General features: G+C 42.4%; 1 protein-coding gene across 6 annotated transcripts in view; it reads right to left on the bottom strand.

Moving 5' to 3' along the window:
* The window catches only part of cdk2 (cyclin dependent kinase 2), a 97,081-nt gene that overhangs the window by 15,258 nt on the left and 67,897 nt on the right, over window positions 1-13,926 (bottom strand). For 5 of the 6 annotated variants that reach the window (XM_059955903.1, XM_059955908.1, XM_059955904.1 and 2 more), the window contains one exon: window positions 9,260-9,337. In XM_059955903.1, the coding sequence (XP_059811886.1) occupies window positions 9,260-9,337 (78 nt within the window). Of the gene's footprint in view, window positions 1-9,259; window positions 9,338-13,147; window positions 13,271-13,926 lie in introns of those variants that run through there. The other variant, XM_059955907.1, reaches the window with a different exon arrangement.

The following is a 13,926-nucleotide window of genomic DNA, read 5'->3' as shown; positions in this document are numbered from 1 at the left end:
GAGGGACGCGCTCAGACCGAAGGCTTGAGATGTGTCTATTTTAACGCAAGGAGTGTTGGGAACAAAGGGGATGAGCTTAGATCGTGGATCAGTACTTGGAGATATGATGTGATGGCCATTACAGAGACTTGGATGGCTCAGGGGCAGAAATGGTTACTTCAAGTGCCAAGTTTTAGATGTTTCAGAAAAGAAAGGGAGGGAGGCAAAAGAGGTGGGGGCGTGACACTCTTGATCACAGATAGTGTCACGGCTGCAGAAAAGGTGGATGCCATGGAGGGATTGTCTACAGAGTCTCTGTGGGTGGAGGTTAGGAATAGGAAGGGGTCAATAACTTTACTGGGTGATTTTTATAGGCCACCCAATAGTAACAGGGATATCGAGGAGCAGATAGGGAAACAGATCCTGGAGAGGTGTAATAATAGAGTTGTCGTGATGGGAGATTTTAATTTCCCAAATATCGATCGGCATCTCCCTAGAGCAAAGAGTTTAGATGGGGTGGGGTTTGTTAGGTGTGTTCAGGAAGGTTTCTCAACACAGTATGTAGATAAGCCTACAAGAGGAGAGGCTGTACTTGATTTGGGAAATGAACCTGGTCAGGTGTCAGATCTCTCAGTGGGAGAGCATTTTGGAGATAGTGATCATAATTCTATCTCCTTTACAATAGCATTGGAGAGAGATAGGAACAGACAAGTTAGAAAAGCGTTTAATTGGAGTAAGGGGAATTATGAGGCTAGAGGGTAGGAAATTGGAAGCTTAAATTGGAAACGGATGTTCTCAGGGTAAAGTACGGAAGAAATGTGGCAAATATTCAGGGGATATTTGTGTAGAGCTCTGTATAGGTACGTTCCAATGAGACAGGGAAGTTATGGTAGGGTACAGGAACCGTGGTGTACAAAGGCTGTTGAAAATCTAGACAAGAAGAAAAGAAAAGCTTACAGAAGGTTCAGAGTGCTAGGTAATGTTAGAGATCTAGAAGATTATAAGGCTATTAGGAAGGAGCTTAAGAAGGAAATTAGGAGAGCCAGAAGGGGCCATGAGAAGGCTTTGGCAGACAGGATTAAGGAAAACCCCAAGGCATTCTACAAGTATGTGAAGAGCAAGAGGATAAGATGTGAAAGAATAGGAACCATCAAATGTGACAGTGGGAAAGTGTGTATGGAACCGGAGGAAACAGCAGGGGTACTTAGTGAATACTTTACTTCAGTATTCACTATGGAAAAGGATCTTGGTGATTGTAGTGATGACTTGCAGCAGACTGAAAAGCTTGAGCATGTAGATATTAAGAAAGAGGATGTGCTGGAGCTTTTGGAAAGCATCAAATTGGATAAGTCACTGGGACCGGATAAGATGTTCCCCAGGCTACTGTGGGAGGCGAGGGAGCAGATTGCTGAGCCTCTAGCAAAGATGTTTGCATCATCAATGGAGAGGTTCCAGAGTATTGGAGGATTGCGGATGTTGTTCCTTTACTCAAAGCTGCTACGCAGTTTGACTCTGTGGTCAAGAAGGCATACAGTGCATTGGCCTTCATCAATCATGGGATTGAGATTAAGAGCTGAGAGGTAATGTTGCAGCTATATAGGACCCTGGTCAGACCCCACTTGGAGTACTGTGCTCAGTTCTGGTCACCTCACTACAGGAAGGATGTGGAAACCATAGAAAGGGTGCAGAGGAGATTTACAAGGATGTTGCCTGGATTGGGGAGTATGCCTTATGAGAATAGGTTGAGTGAACTTGGCCTTTTCTCCTTGGAGCAACAGAGGATGAGAGGTGACCTGATAGAGGTGTACAAGATAATGAGAGGCATTGACCGTGTGGATAGTCAGAGGCTTTTTCCCAGGGCTGAAATGGTTGCCACAAGATGACACAGGTTTAAGGTGCTGGGGAGCAGCTACAGAGGAGATGTCAGGGGTAAGTTTTTTACTCAGAGAGTGGTGAGTGCGTGGAATGGGCCGCAGGCAATGGTGATAGAGGCGGATATGATAGGGTCTTTTAAGAGGCTTTTAGATAGGTACATGGAGCTTAGAAAAATAGAGGGCTATAGGTAAGCCTAGTGATTGCTAAGGTAAAGACATGTTCGGCACAGCTTTGTGGGCCAAAGGGCCTGTATTGTGCTGTAGGTGTTCTATGTTTCTATGAAATTGTAACCCAATATGCGTCACAATCAAGAAAAAAAAATAAGGCTTTTAGATTTCTTCCCCCTAACAATGAACATTCACCACCTGCGAACAAGAGGAGGAAACAGTGCAGCTAGTGATAAACTTCTAACACTAACTTTACAAAGGAATCAAATGATAGCCCAAGCTTTCTCTTCCTTGCTGTTGCAACAACTGATTAAAAAGGCAAGTTGGGCCATATGAAAATACAAACAATGCAAGTCTCTCCTCCAAGCACGATCCTTGAAAGTGCCTGCAATGTTACAGGAATGTACGAGTGTTTACACATACTCTTCCAGCTCAAACAAGCTGGCATTTCGGATCTGATAACATCACAGATATGTTCAGCTGTCACACTGTGCAGTTGTACAGGATCAAGCAATGACAGGAATTCAGTTTCACTTAAGTAGCTGGTTTGGAGATATCCAAGCCAAGGAGACTCAGCACCCACACATGGGCAGCTCTGCTCCTTGTCGAAAAGCTGTGGATCTTAATTGCACTTTGGGGATCTTATTAGACAGAAGTCATAGACCATAGCCACTTTGCACCAACCAGCCAATTGAAATGCACCCCCACACCACAGAAACACATTCTTGCTTTAGTTCAGATTAACCATACAGAATGTAACCAAACAAGCCGCAATTTGAATTTTCTCAAAATTAAATTTAATAATGGTTTCAGTTTGGCACAGTGCAGCAGAGGATAAAAAAAGGTCTGATTAAAAAGTCCAATGTATATGGCAATCTTTCAAATCCGTGTGCAGTTTTGGTCTCCAAATTTGAGGAAGGACATTCTTGCTATTGAGGGAGTGCAGCGTAGGTTCACAAGGTTAATTCCCGGAATGGCGGGACTGTCATACGTTGAAAGATTGGAGTGATTGGGCTTGTATACACTGGAATTTAGAAGGATGAGAGGGGATCTGATTGAGACATATAAGATTACTAAGGGATTGGACACACTGGAGGCAGGAAGCATGTTCCCACTGATGGGTGAGTCCAGATCTAGAGGCCACAGTTTAAGAATAAGGGGTAGGCCATTTAGAACAGAGATGCGGAAAAACTTTTTCACCCAGAGAGTAGTGGATATGCGGAATGCTCTGCCCCAGAAGGCAGTGGAGGCCAAGTCTCTGGATGCATTCAAGAGAGTTAGATAGAGCTCTTATAGATAGCGGAGTCAAGGGATATGGGGAGAGGACAGGAACGGGGTACTGATTGTGTATGATCAGCCATGATCACAGTGAATGGCAGTGCTGGCTAGAAGGGCCGAATGGCCTACTTCTGCACCTACTGTCTATTGTCTATTATCATTAGATTATTTAACATCACTGCATAACCAGTGAAGACTTGAATCAATTTTCTTGGAAATCCTTCCACGTCTCTGATCTGTGATCTCCCCTTTCCTCATAGCTCTGCAGGATCTGCCCTTATCTCTAATTTTAATTGCTGTGTCTTAGGAGGCAATCAGTCCTCCCAATTTCTCTCTATACATCCCCACTTATTTCCCCTCAAAGGTCGCTTCCAAAATTCCTTCTTTGACCAACCATTTGGCCACCTACCACAATATCTCTTATTAATGTGTGCGGTTTTACTGTTATTGCCTTTCTTTTCCCGGTTGTTGTTCATGCTGTTTGTGCGGAACATCATGGGCATGTTATGACGGCAGCAGAATGTGTGGTGACACTTACAGGCTACCCCAGCAGATATTTGGGTGTATTGGTTGAACATTCACTGAGATCTTTAACCTCTCATTTTGGCAGACTGAGGTACGCACCTGCTTCACACAGGCTTCAATTATACCGGTGACTGTCTCAGTAACTATGGTTCAGCAGCACTCACATTCACAGTGATGAAGTATTTCAAAAGGTTGTTGATGAAATTTATCAACTCCTGCCTGAGAAGCAACTTGGATTTGCTCCAGTTTGCTTACCGGAGCAACGGGTCAACAGCCGATGCCATTTCTCTGGCTCTTCACTCAACCCTGGAACATCTGGACTGCAAAGATACATACATCAGGATGCTCTTCATCAACTGCAGCGATTCTGTCCTATTATCTCCTCAAAACTAATCAATAAGTTTTGAGAACTTGGTCTCAATACCTCCTTGTGCAACTGGATCCTCAATTTCCTCAGTTGCAGACCCTAGTCAGCTTGGATTTACATCTCCTCCATAATCTCCATCAGCACAGGTGTATCACAAGGCCATGTGCTTCGCACATTGCTCTACTCGCTTTATACTTATGACTGTGTGGCCAAGTACAGCTCCGGCGCCATGTTTAAGTTTGCTGGTGACACCATCATTGACTGAATCAAAGGTGGTGATGAATCAGTGTACAGGAGGGAGATGGAAAATCTGGCTGAGTGATGTCACAACAACAACCTCTCATTCAATGTCAGCAAGACCACAGAGATGACTGTTGATTTCAAGAGGAGGAAACTAGAGATCCATGAGCCGGTCCTCATTAGAGGATCAGAGTTAGAGAGGGTCAGCAAGTTTAAGTTCCTCCATGTTATTTCGGAGGACCTGTTCTGGGCCTAGCATGCATGTGCAATCACGAAGAAAGCATGGCACCACCTCTATTTCCTTAGGAGTTAGTGAAGATTCAGCATGACATCTAAAACTTTGACAAACCTCTATAGATGTGTGATGGAGAGTATATTAACTGGCTGCATCACGGCCTGTTATGGAAACATCAATGCCCTTGAATGGAAAATCCTGCAAAAAGTAGTGGATACAGCCCAATCTATCACAGGTAAAGTCCTCTGCACCATTGAGCACATCTGCACAGGGAGTTTTTGCAGGAAAGCAGCATCCATCATCAGGGATCCCCACCACCCAGGTCGTGCTCTCTTCTCACTGCTGCCATCAGGAAGGTGGCACAGGAGCCTCAGGACCCACACTACCAGATTCAGGAATAGTTATTACCTCTCAGCCATCAGGCTCTTAAACCAGAGGGGATAACTTCAATGATGGGGCGAGTGAACTATCCCCACAACCTATGGACACACTTTCAAGGACTCTTCATCTCATGTTCTCGATAATTATTGCTTAATTATTTATTTTTGTACTTGCACAGTTTGTTGTCTTTTACACATTGGTTGTTTGCCCATCCTGTTAGGTGTAGTCTTCCATTGATTCTATTAAGTTTCTTGGACTTAGTGTATGCCTGCAAGAAACGAATCTCAGGGTTGTATATGGTGACATGCTGTATATGTACTTTGATAATTAATGCACTGTGAAACAATGAAACCAATGATGTATTTCACTGTATGTTTCGATGTACATGTGATAAATAAATCACATTTATGTCTCCATATACAGCCTTGAGATTCATTTTCTTGTGGGCACACTCAATAAATCCATAATAAAATAGTAACCGTAATGGAATCAACGAAAGACCGCACCAACTTGCACGTTCAACCAGACAACAAACTGTGCAAATACAAAAAATAAACAAGCAAGGAAGGAAGCATAACTATCTAGAATACCCGATGAAGAGTCCTTGAGGGTGAGCCCATAGTTTGTGAGAACAGTTCAGTGATGAGGCGAGTGAAGCGAAGCTATCCTCTTTGGTTCAAGAGCCTGATGGTTGAGGGGTAATAACTATTCCTGAACCTGGTAGTGTGAGGCCTGAGGCTTTTGTACTGGCTTCTTGATAGCAGCAGTGAGAAGAGAGCATGTCCTGAGTGGTGGGCATCCCTGATAATGGATGCCGATTTCCCATGACAATACTCCATGTAGATGTGCTCAGTGGTGGGAGGGCTTTACCCATGATGGACTGGGCTGTATCCACTACGTTTTACTGGGTTTTCCATTCAAGGGCATTGTTCTTTCCATACCAGTCAATACACTCTCCACCCTGCACATCTGTCAAAAGTTTTAGATGACATACTGAATCTTCACAAACTCCTCAGGCACCACAGTGCTTTCTTTGTAATGACACTTATGTGCTAGGCCCAGGACAGCTCCTCCGAAATAGTATCACCTAGGAAGTTGCTCCAATGAGGACTGGCTCATAGACCTCTGGTTTCCTTCTCCTGTCAACGATAATCAGCTCTTTGGTTTTGCTGGCATTGAGTGAGAGGTTGTTGTGACAGCACTCAGCCAAATTTTCAATCTTCCTCATATATACTGATTCATCACCACCTTTGATTTGGCCAGTCACAGTGGCGTCATCAGCAAACTCAAATACAACATTGGAGCTGTACTTAGCCTTACAGTCATAAGTGTAAAGTGAGTAGAGCAGGGGGCTAAGCACATAGCCCTGCAGTGCATCTGCACTGATGGAGATTGTGGAGGAGATGTTATTGCCAATCTAAACAGACTGAAGTCTGCAAGTGAGGAAATTGAGGATCCAATTGCACAAGGAGATTGAGGCCAAGGTCTTGAAGACTTATTGATTAGTTTTGAGTGTTGAATGCTGAGCTGTAGTCAATAAAGAGCATCCTGATGTATGCATCTTTGCTGTCCAGATGTTCCAGGGTTGAGTGAAGAGCCCATGAGATGGCATCTGCACTGGACCTGTTGCTCTGGTAGGCAAATTGGAGCGGTTCCAAGTCACTTCTCAGGCAGCAGTTGATACAAGCAACATATATAATACAACATAATAATGCAATACAAATACAAGCTGCTATTGCTTTTAAAGAGTGATAAAGGGATTGTCAAGCCCAGCCAGTGACCCTGGAGCTATGCAATTCCAATGCTGCGATAAATAACCCGAAATTCCTCCCCTGTCTCCAACCCCATTGGAGTTGCAAGTGCTTCAGATCTCTGGTTACAAAGCTTATATAACACCTACTGCAGTGCAAGGAATAGATGCCAAGAATGGGTGGTGCCGCTCCATATTTTTGTGGGTTGTGCAAATAAATTTCAAAGATGATTTAAAAATCAAAGACTCATTGCGAATTGCAAGAAATCTAATTTCCTCCCTGGGTCCTCAATGCATTAGACCCAAATGTGTGGAGCAGGCTACTATGCACAGAGACATCAAATAGCATCTCACTCCAACTCACTGATTAGACAATATTCACGAGTGTAGTTTTACTGGGCAATACAATCATCATTAAACAATTGAGATCTCAGTTTGGGCAAAAGTACGCCTCGCTGCTGGGAGTGTGTTCCATTTGTGCAAATGCTCATCTTGCAGCTGCCAGTGCAATCTACATTTATGAAATACACCCCTCGCTGCTGTCAGTCTGAACAGAGTTTGCGCAAATATCCAACCCAGTGATTCCTGCTTGCATAAACAAACACCTCACATCTGCAAGTATGATTGTAGTTTGTGTAAATATACACCCCACTACTGCCAGTTTGAACAGTTTGGGCAAATACACCCCTCACTGCTACCAGTGCAACCGCCTTTTTCATACATACTGTACTGCACAAAAGCTTTAGGCACATGTAAAAAATTTATGTAAAGTAAAGATGCTTTCAAAAATAATGAGATGAAATATTTCTAAATATCAAAAAAATACTAAAGAGGAGTAAACAGTAAAAACATTGATATTTGGTGTGACCACCCTTTGTCTTTAAAACTGCATCAATTCTCTTGGGTACATTGTTGTGCAGTTTTAAGAAAATCAGCTGGTGGGTTGTTCCAATCTGGGAGAACCTGCCACAGTTCTTCTGCAGACTTTGGTTGTCTCAGTTGTTTCTGTCTCTCCAGGTAATCCCAGACAGCCTCGATGATGTTGAGATCAGGGCTCTGTGGAGGCCACACCATCTGTTGCAGAAATCCTTGTTCTCTTTGCTTAAGATAGTTCCTTATGATCTTGGTCATGTGTTTGGGGCCATCCTGATGGATAAGAATCTGCTTGTACTTCTCAGCGTTAAGGAGTCTATTATTTCTGACCAGACCACCAACCCCATTTGCAGAAATGCAGCCCATAACCTGCAAAGAACCTCCAGAGTGCTTCACTATTGGCTGCAGACACTCATCCATGTCGCAGTCTCCAGCTCTTCTAAGGACAAACTGCCTCCTGTTTGAGCCAAAAAATTGACTCGTGGGTCCAGATCACTTGCCGCCATTGCTCAGCACCTCAGTCCTTGTTTTCCTGCATAGGAGAGTCTCTCGGCTTTGCTTCCGCTTCAGAGGAATGCTTTTTCACAGCAACTCTTCCACGAAAACCACTTCTGACAAGACCTGCCCGGACTGTAGAGGGGTGTACTGTATTTGGGTCCCAGTGGTTTCTGAGTACAGAGCCGACAGCAGTGCTGGATGACTTCTGATTTAGGAGGGACGTCAGTCTGATGCATCTCGTCTGCTGCACTCTGTTTCCATGGCCGACCACTGCGTTTCCGGTCCTCAACCTTGCTCGTTTACTTGCGCTTCTTCAGAAGAGTTTGGACGGCACATCTTGAAACTCCTGTCTGCTGTGAAATTTTTGTTTGAGAGAGGCCTTGCTGATGCAGGATGACCACCTGGTGACTTGTTGCTATGCTCACTCTTGCCGTGGTGGAAGAATTGATGATTTGAAGGTTAAACTGTCACATCCTCACCTATTCGTATGGCTGCCCTTCACCCAGTGTGATCCCTTCTACACCTGTTTCAGTGAATCAGTTTACTTCATTCAACTCATTATGTCATTGATCAGTAGCATCCTGTTTATCTTTATTTAATCATGCACTGGACCACACACATACAAAGTAATCACGTTTTCATTTGAAAAGTGGTTTATTACTTAATATATTACTTGCTTTAACTAAATACAAAAAAATCTGCAACATTTAATTTTTTGGAAAATGAAAGTTTGGAAATCTAAAATTTGCTCTTTTCTATTGACACTCATGCAGAAGACAAAAAATGAACATCTAAAACAAAATTTATATTTTAAAAAATCCTTGGTGCCTAAAACTTTTGCACAATACTGAAGACACACATCATTACTGAGAGGCAACCTCAGTTTGCGCAAACATGCCTTATTGCTGCCAGAACCATGTTACTGTAATATGGTTGCTATTATTTGTCCAACTAGCAAACAATGCCTTAAAATAAGTTATTGAACAAGAACCATCATAAATGTATAGTCACAAGGCATAACATAAATATAAAGGCTTTCTTTTTATGAATTGCTTCCTTTAAAATCAAGAAGCACCACAGAATATCCTTACTTGACTATGTTGGGATGGTTCAGTTCCTTGAGAAGGGAGATTTCTCGTATTGCTGTACTTGGCACACCTTCAGTTTCCCTGAAAGACATCACGCAGTAGTGATCATTAATCATACAATGAGTCTGGGATGAGACAGAGAAAATGGGCATAGATTTTCTTCACACTTCAGACAAAGTAATGTCTTTACCTGTTAATAAGATACATTTTAATTTTTTTTCAATCATGGATATCATTGGCAAGCCCAGCAATCTTTAAGTAACATCAAGAACCTGCTTGAACCATCACGTGGTCTGAAAGTGGTTTCCTTGACCATTTCTCGGAGCGGTTAGGGATTTGGGTCAGGAGTCATGAATAAACCAGACGTGGTAAAAACAGCAGATTTATATCCCTAAACCACACTAGTGGGAATTTAAAACAAACCAAGAGGTTTATGGTCACAATTACAAATGCCAACTTAACACTCCAGGATTATTTAACTAAATTCAGACCCTCAGTTATCAAATAATTTATATTAAGTCTCTATATTACCACTCTAGTAACATGACAACGATGCTATTGTTATGCACCAGTGCTCTCGAGCTATGGAGATAGAGGATCCATTGAATGCCACCTTCCAAAATTTCAAAGATTCTAGCTTGGTTATGCACCTTCCACGGTTTAAGAAAGGAGGAAGAGTGAAGACAGAATTATAAATTAGTTATCCTGATGTCAAAATGAAGAAAAATACTAGAATCTATTATTAAAGTGTTAACAGGGCACTTGGAAAATAATAAATAAAATGGAGAGAACAATGGATTTATGAAAGCAAAATCAGATTTGACATATTTTTGAATTTATTCTAAGTTGTAACTAGCAGGACATAACTGGACTTTCAGAAGGCCTTCACTGAGGTGTGATCACATAGCGTTGGGAGTAATAAAACAGATTAAGGACTGGTTAACAGGTAGAAGATATTTAGTAGGAATAAATGAGTCATTTTTGGGGTGGAAGGCTGTGATTAGTGCTGTTCTGCAGTGTTCAAGATTAGTCCCCCAGTTATTTGCAATCTTTTTCAATGAGTTCTAGATTTGATCAAGTTTTCTGATGATACAGAGGGTGCAGAGAGGCTTCAGAAAATACAGGTAGGCTAAATGACTGGGCAAGGACAGAGCAGATGGAATACAGTGTGCAAAAATATGAAGTCATTTACATTAGCAGACTTTAAAAAAAGGCAAAGTTAAATTGTGAGATATCGAAAGGCAATCGTGTTCTCAGGGAACAGGGTACCCTTTGCACATGAATCACTGAAAGTCACGCTGAGGTGTAAGATTAGCCACATTACTGAATGGTGGGGAAAGCACGAAGGGCTGGATGGTTTACTCCTGCTTCTGTTTCGTAAGTATATAAATCCTTGAAATAATAATCTGTATTTATGTGTTACAGTGGTAAAACGTGCCAAGGAACTTGTGAAGCATCATCAAAAAGTGTTACCAAGCTGCACAAAATGACATTAAGACAGGTGGTAATAAAACCCTGGATTTAAGGAGCACTGAATGAAAGGATTGGAGAAGTTTCAGGAGGAAATTCTAAAACTAATTAATATATTTTTGATGTCGTTAGCTGGTGGATAGAATGGGGAGGTGAGAAGTTGTAAGGAAGACTGAGATATGGCTTAATGTCTCATAAGGAAATACTGCGCTGAATCAAAACCAATATTATGATCAAGTAATGGATGCTGAAATCCTGGAGCTACTTAAGAAATAACTACCACTGAGAACCCAATAAAGTTTGGTTTCTCTGAAGGCTATATCACCAGCATTCTGACCAACAAGAAGTCAACAAATGACACATGTCGAATGAGAGACAAGGCCCTAGGAGCAAGCAGTATCCCTACTTAGTTTGGAGGAGAGCAACTTCATTCACAAATCCAAAACCTTGCCACTTATCGATATGTCGTGCAAGGGGAAACTCAAGTGACTCAAAGCTTGTGACCACCTTCAAGAAAGAACAAATCTAATTGCAGTAATCGCACAAGAATGGCTGGGTTGTCTGCAACCAGTGGTCAGTTTCAAAAGAAGGGGCCAGTTGTTCAGAACAGAGACAGGAAAAAAATTTCTTCACCCTAAGGTAATGGGACAATGGAATTTTTACCACCCTTTCTTTTCATTTATTCCAAATTCTGGTGAGGTTTTCATCCTCCACAATGTACACTGTACATCAACTCCAAGGGAAAAGAGAAGAATATCAACCATAACATGACCTTTTTCAACAGCACCTAAGCCTTCAAATTAAATCGAGAGGGCCTGTGGGGCAACCTTTTTCCAAATTTAACTGCTCCACATCATTGCGAAGTTGTTCACCAAATCATATGAGATAACTGATCTTACACTTAAACATTCACAAAGCAAAAGGAACTCTACTAACTTGCCCCTGCTGCACAACACCGCCACTTCACAATAGAAATTCAGGATCAAACATTATAGAACATAATCTATTTCCCATTTCTCAGGATTCACCCAAGATTGATGATGAATGCTCACCACTGCCTTCAGCGTGTCAGCTTTGTCTTTAGCCAAGTGAGAAAAACTGTTTAAACATCAAGCCTTTAAACTCACAAAATTTGTGGCCTGCCAGGCAGCAGTGACCCCCAGCCTACAGTAGAAACTTCAAGGTACTGGAGAGATACCAACAATGTCGCCTCTGCAAAATCCTCCACATCTCCGGTGTTTCTGCCCTGTTTACACTCTGTTCCAGTGGGCAGTCAACATTGTTTGCATGTTCGACACCAGACTTGCAAAACAGTCCCTCGTCTTCAAGCTGTCATGGGAGGTTATCAAGCAGTCAAGTGAAAAGATTCAAAAATGTGTACAAAGCCCCCTCAAAAAAATACATCACCCTTCTGGCTTCCGTGAACCCTGGACAATGACAGTGTGGAAACAGACTATTCACCCTCACCACCAGGAGCCAACCTGTAGGTACACATCTACATTAATCCCATCTTCCACCACTTGGCCCATAGCCTTCTGTACCTAGATGATCCAAGCACTCCTTCAGACCCCTTAAAATGGCGTCAGCTACTTTGTTTCCCCTGTTCTCTCAGGCAGTGTATTCAGTTCCTACCACATTATGGGTCAAAGGCCCCCCCACCCCTCAGATTCCAGTGGAGGAATAGTGCATTGGGCACACACAGATACCCTGTGTAAACAGTGGAATATGTGCACTACCTGCTGATCAGGTACTACCTGTTTAATGTACAGTTGAATGTGGGGTCCCATTTTAGCCTCATCAGTTATCCCTGAACTCTCAGAAATCATCATCAACCCCAAGAGACACTCAAACGGGAAGACTCAACCAGGAGCTGTGCAAATCCACAAATATCACTCTCTGTCAAAGGCAATTACTGAACAGAAACCTCAGAACCTTTATCTCTAGGTTCCTCACAACAATCTTGGTGCCCCTTAGAATCACCCTGAGACCAGATTAACACAGGACAGAGGTTAAAACCCAACACATGGCCTACCCAGGTGGCGTGTCCTGTCACATAAACCCACAAAACTAACTCTAAAGAACAAATCCAACTACAGATGAAAATACATGGCCTTAATGTCATGACGTCAAGAGCCTGGTTGTTAGTTCTTTTTTTTAAAAAAAGTCATCCTTTTCTGTATTTCCCAGGTCTTTTTTATTCATGTTACTTGACGCTGGCGTTTTCTCGTCTAAAAAATGTAAGCAAATAAACTTGCAAAATCCTGTCCTTGAATAACTTATAACTCCCCGCCCCGACAGAGCTAAACTTTGTATCGATCAGGACGAATAAAACACAAAAAAAACCTCGCATCTTTTGTGTCTGTGGTGAGATCCCTACACCCCAGCCAGTGTACCCGCTGTTCGCGACCCTACATCACTCACGTGTCAAGTCGGATTTTCTTCAGGGCCACCACTTCTCCCGTGTCTTTGTTTTTGGCTTTATAAACCACACCGTACGTTCCTTCTCCTATTTTCTCTACTTTCTGGAAACTGTCCATTCTCTCAGTTCCCCCACCCCACCCCGACCCTTACGCTCCAGTTAATGAATGATTAAATAAAGGGCGACTTAATTCTAGTGATCTGGCGCTGCAATTGTGACTTTCATCCGGGCTTGAAAATGACAAATATTGTAACAGTTAGCTGCGCGCCATTACACTGCCTTTCCCGCGCTCTTTCAGACCCACCCACCTTTCACGCTATTGGTCCATGAAATGTTAGCTAGAAGCGTCATCGAACGCATTATTAAAGGAGACGAATTGAATTGACTTTATTTCTTCCATCCTCAACATACGTGAGGAGTAAAAGTCTTTATGTTATGTCTCTATCTATATGTGCAATCATAGTAATTTGTAATAATTTATAATAAATAGAAGTCAATGTAATATAGAAATACACTCAAATCAGCGTGAGTTCATCAGTCTGATGGCCTGGTGGAAGAAGCTGTCCCGTCATCAGGCATATTGCTGGTGTCTTCCGCAGTGAAGACTGATGCAAAATACTCATTTAGTTCATCTGCCATCTCCTTGTTCCCCGTTATTATTTCTCCAGCCTCATTTTCTAGTAGTCCTATATCCACTCTCATCTCTCTTTTATTTTTTAAATACTTGAAAAAGCTTTTACTGTCCACTTTGATATTGTTGGCTAGTTTTCTTTCATTTTTC

The sequence above is a fragment of the Hypanus sabinus genome, chromosome X1, assembly GCF_030144855.1.
Source record: "Hypanus sabinus isolate sHypSab1 chromosome X1, sHypSab1.hap1, whole genome shotgun sequence".
NCBI lineage: Eukaryota > Metazoa > Chordata > Chondrichthyes > Myliobatiformes > Dasyatidae > Hypanus > Hypanus sabinus.
Note: the sequence above shows the minus strand (reverse complement) of the source record. Positions and strands in the feature narration are given on the sequence as shown.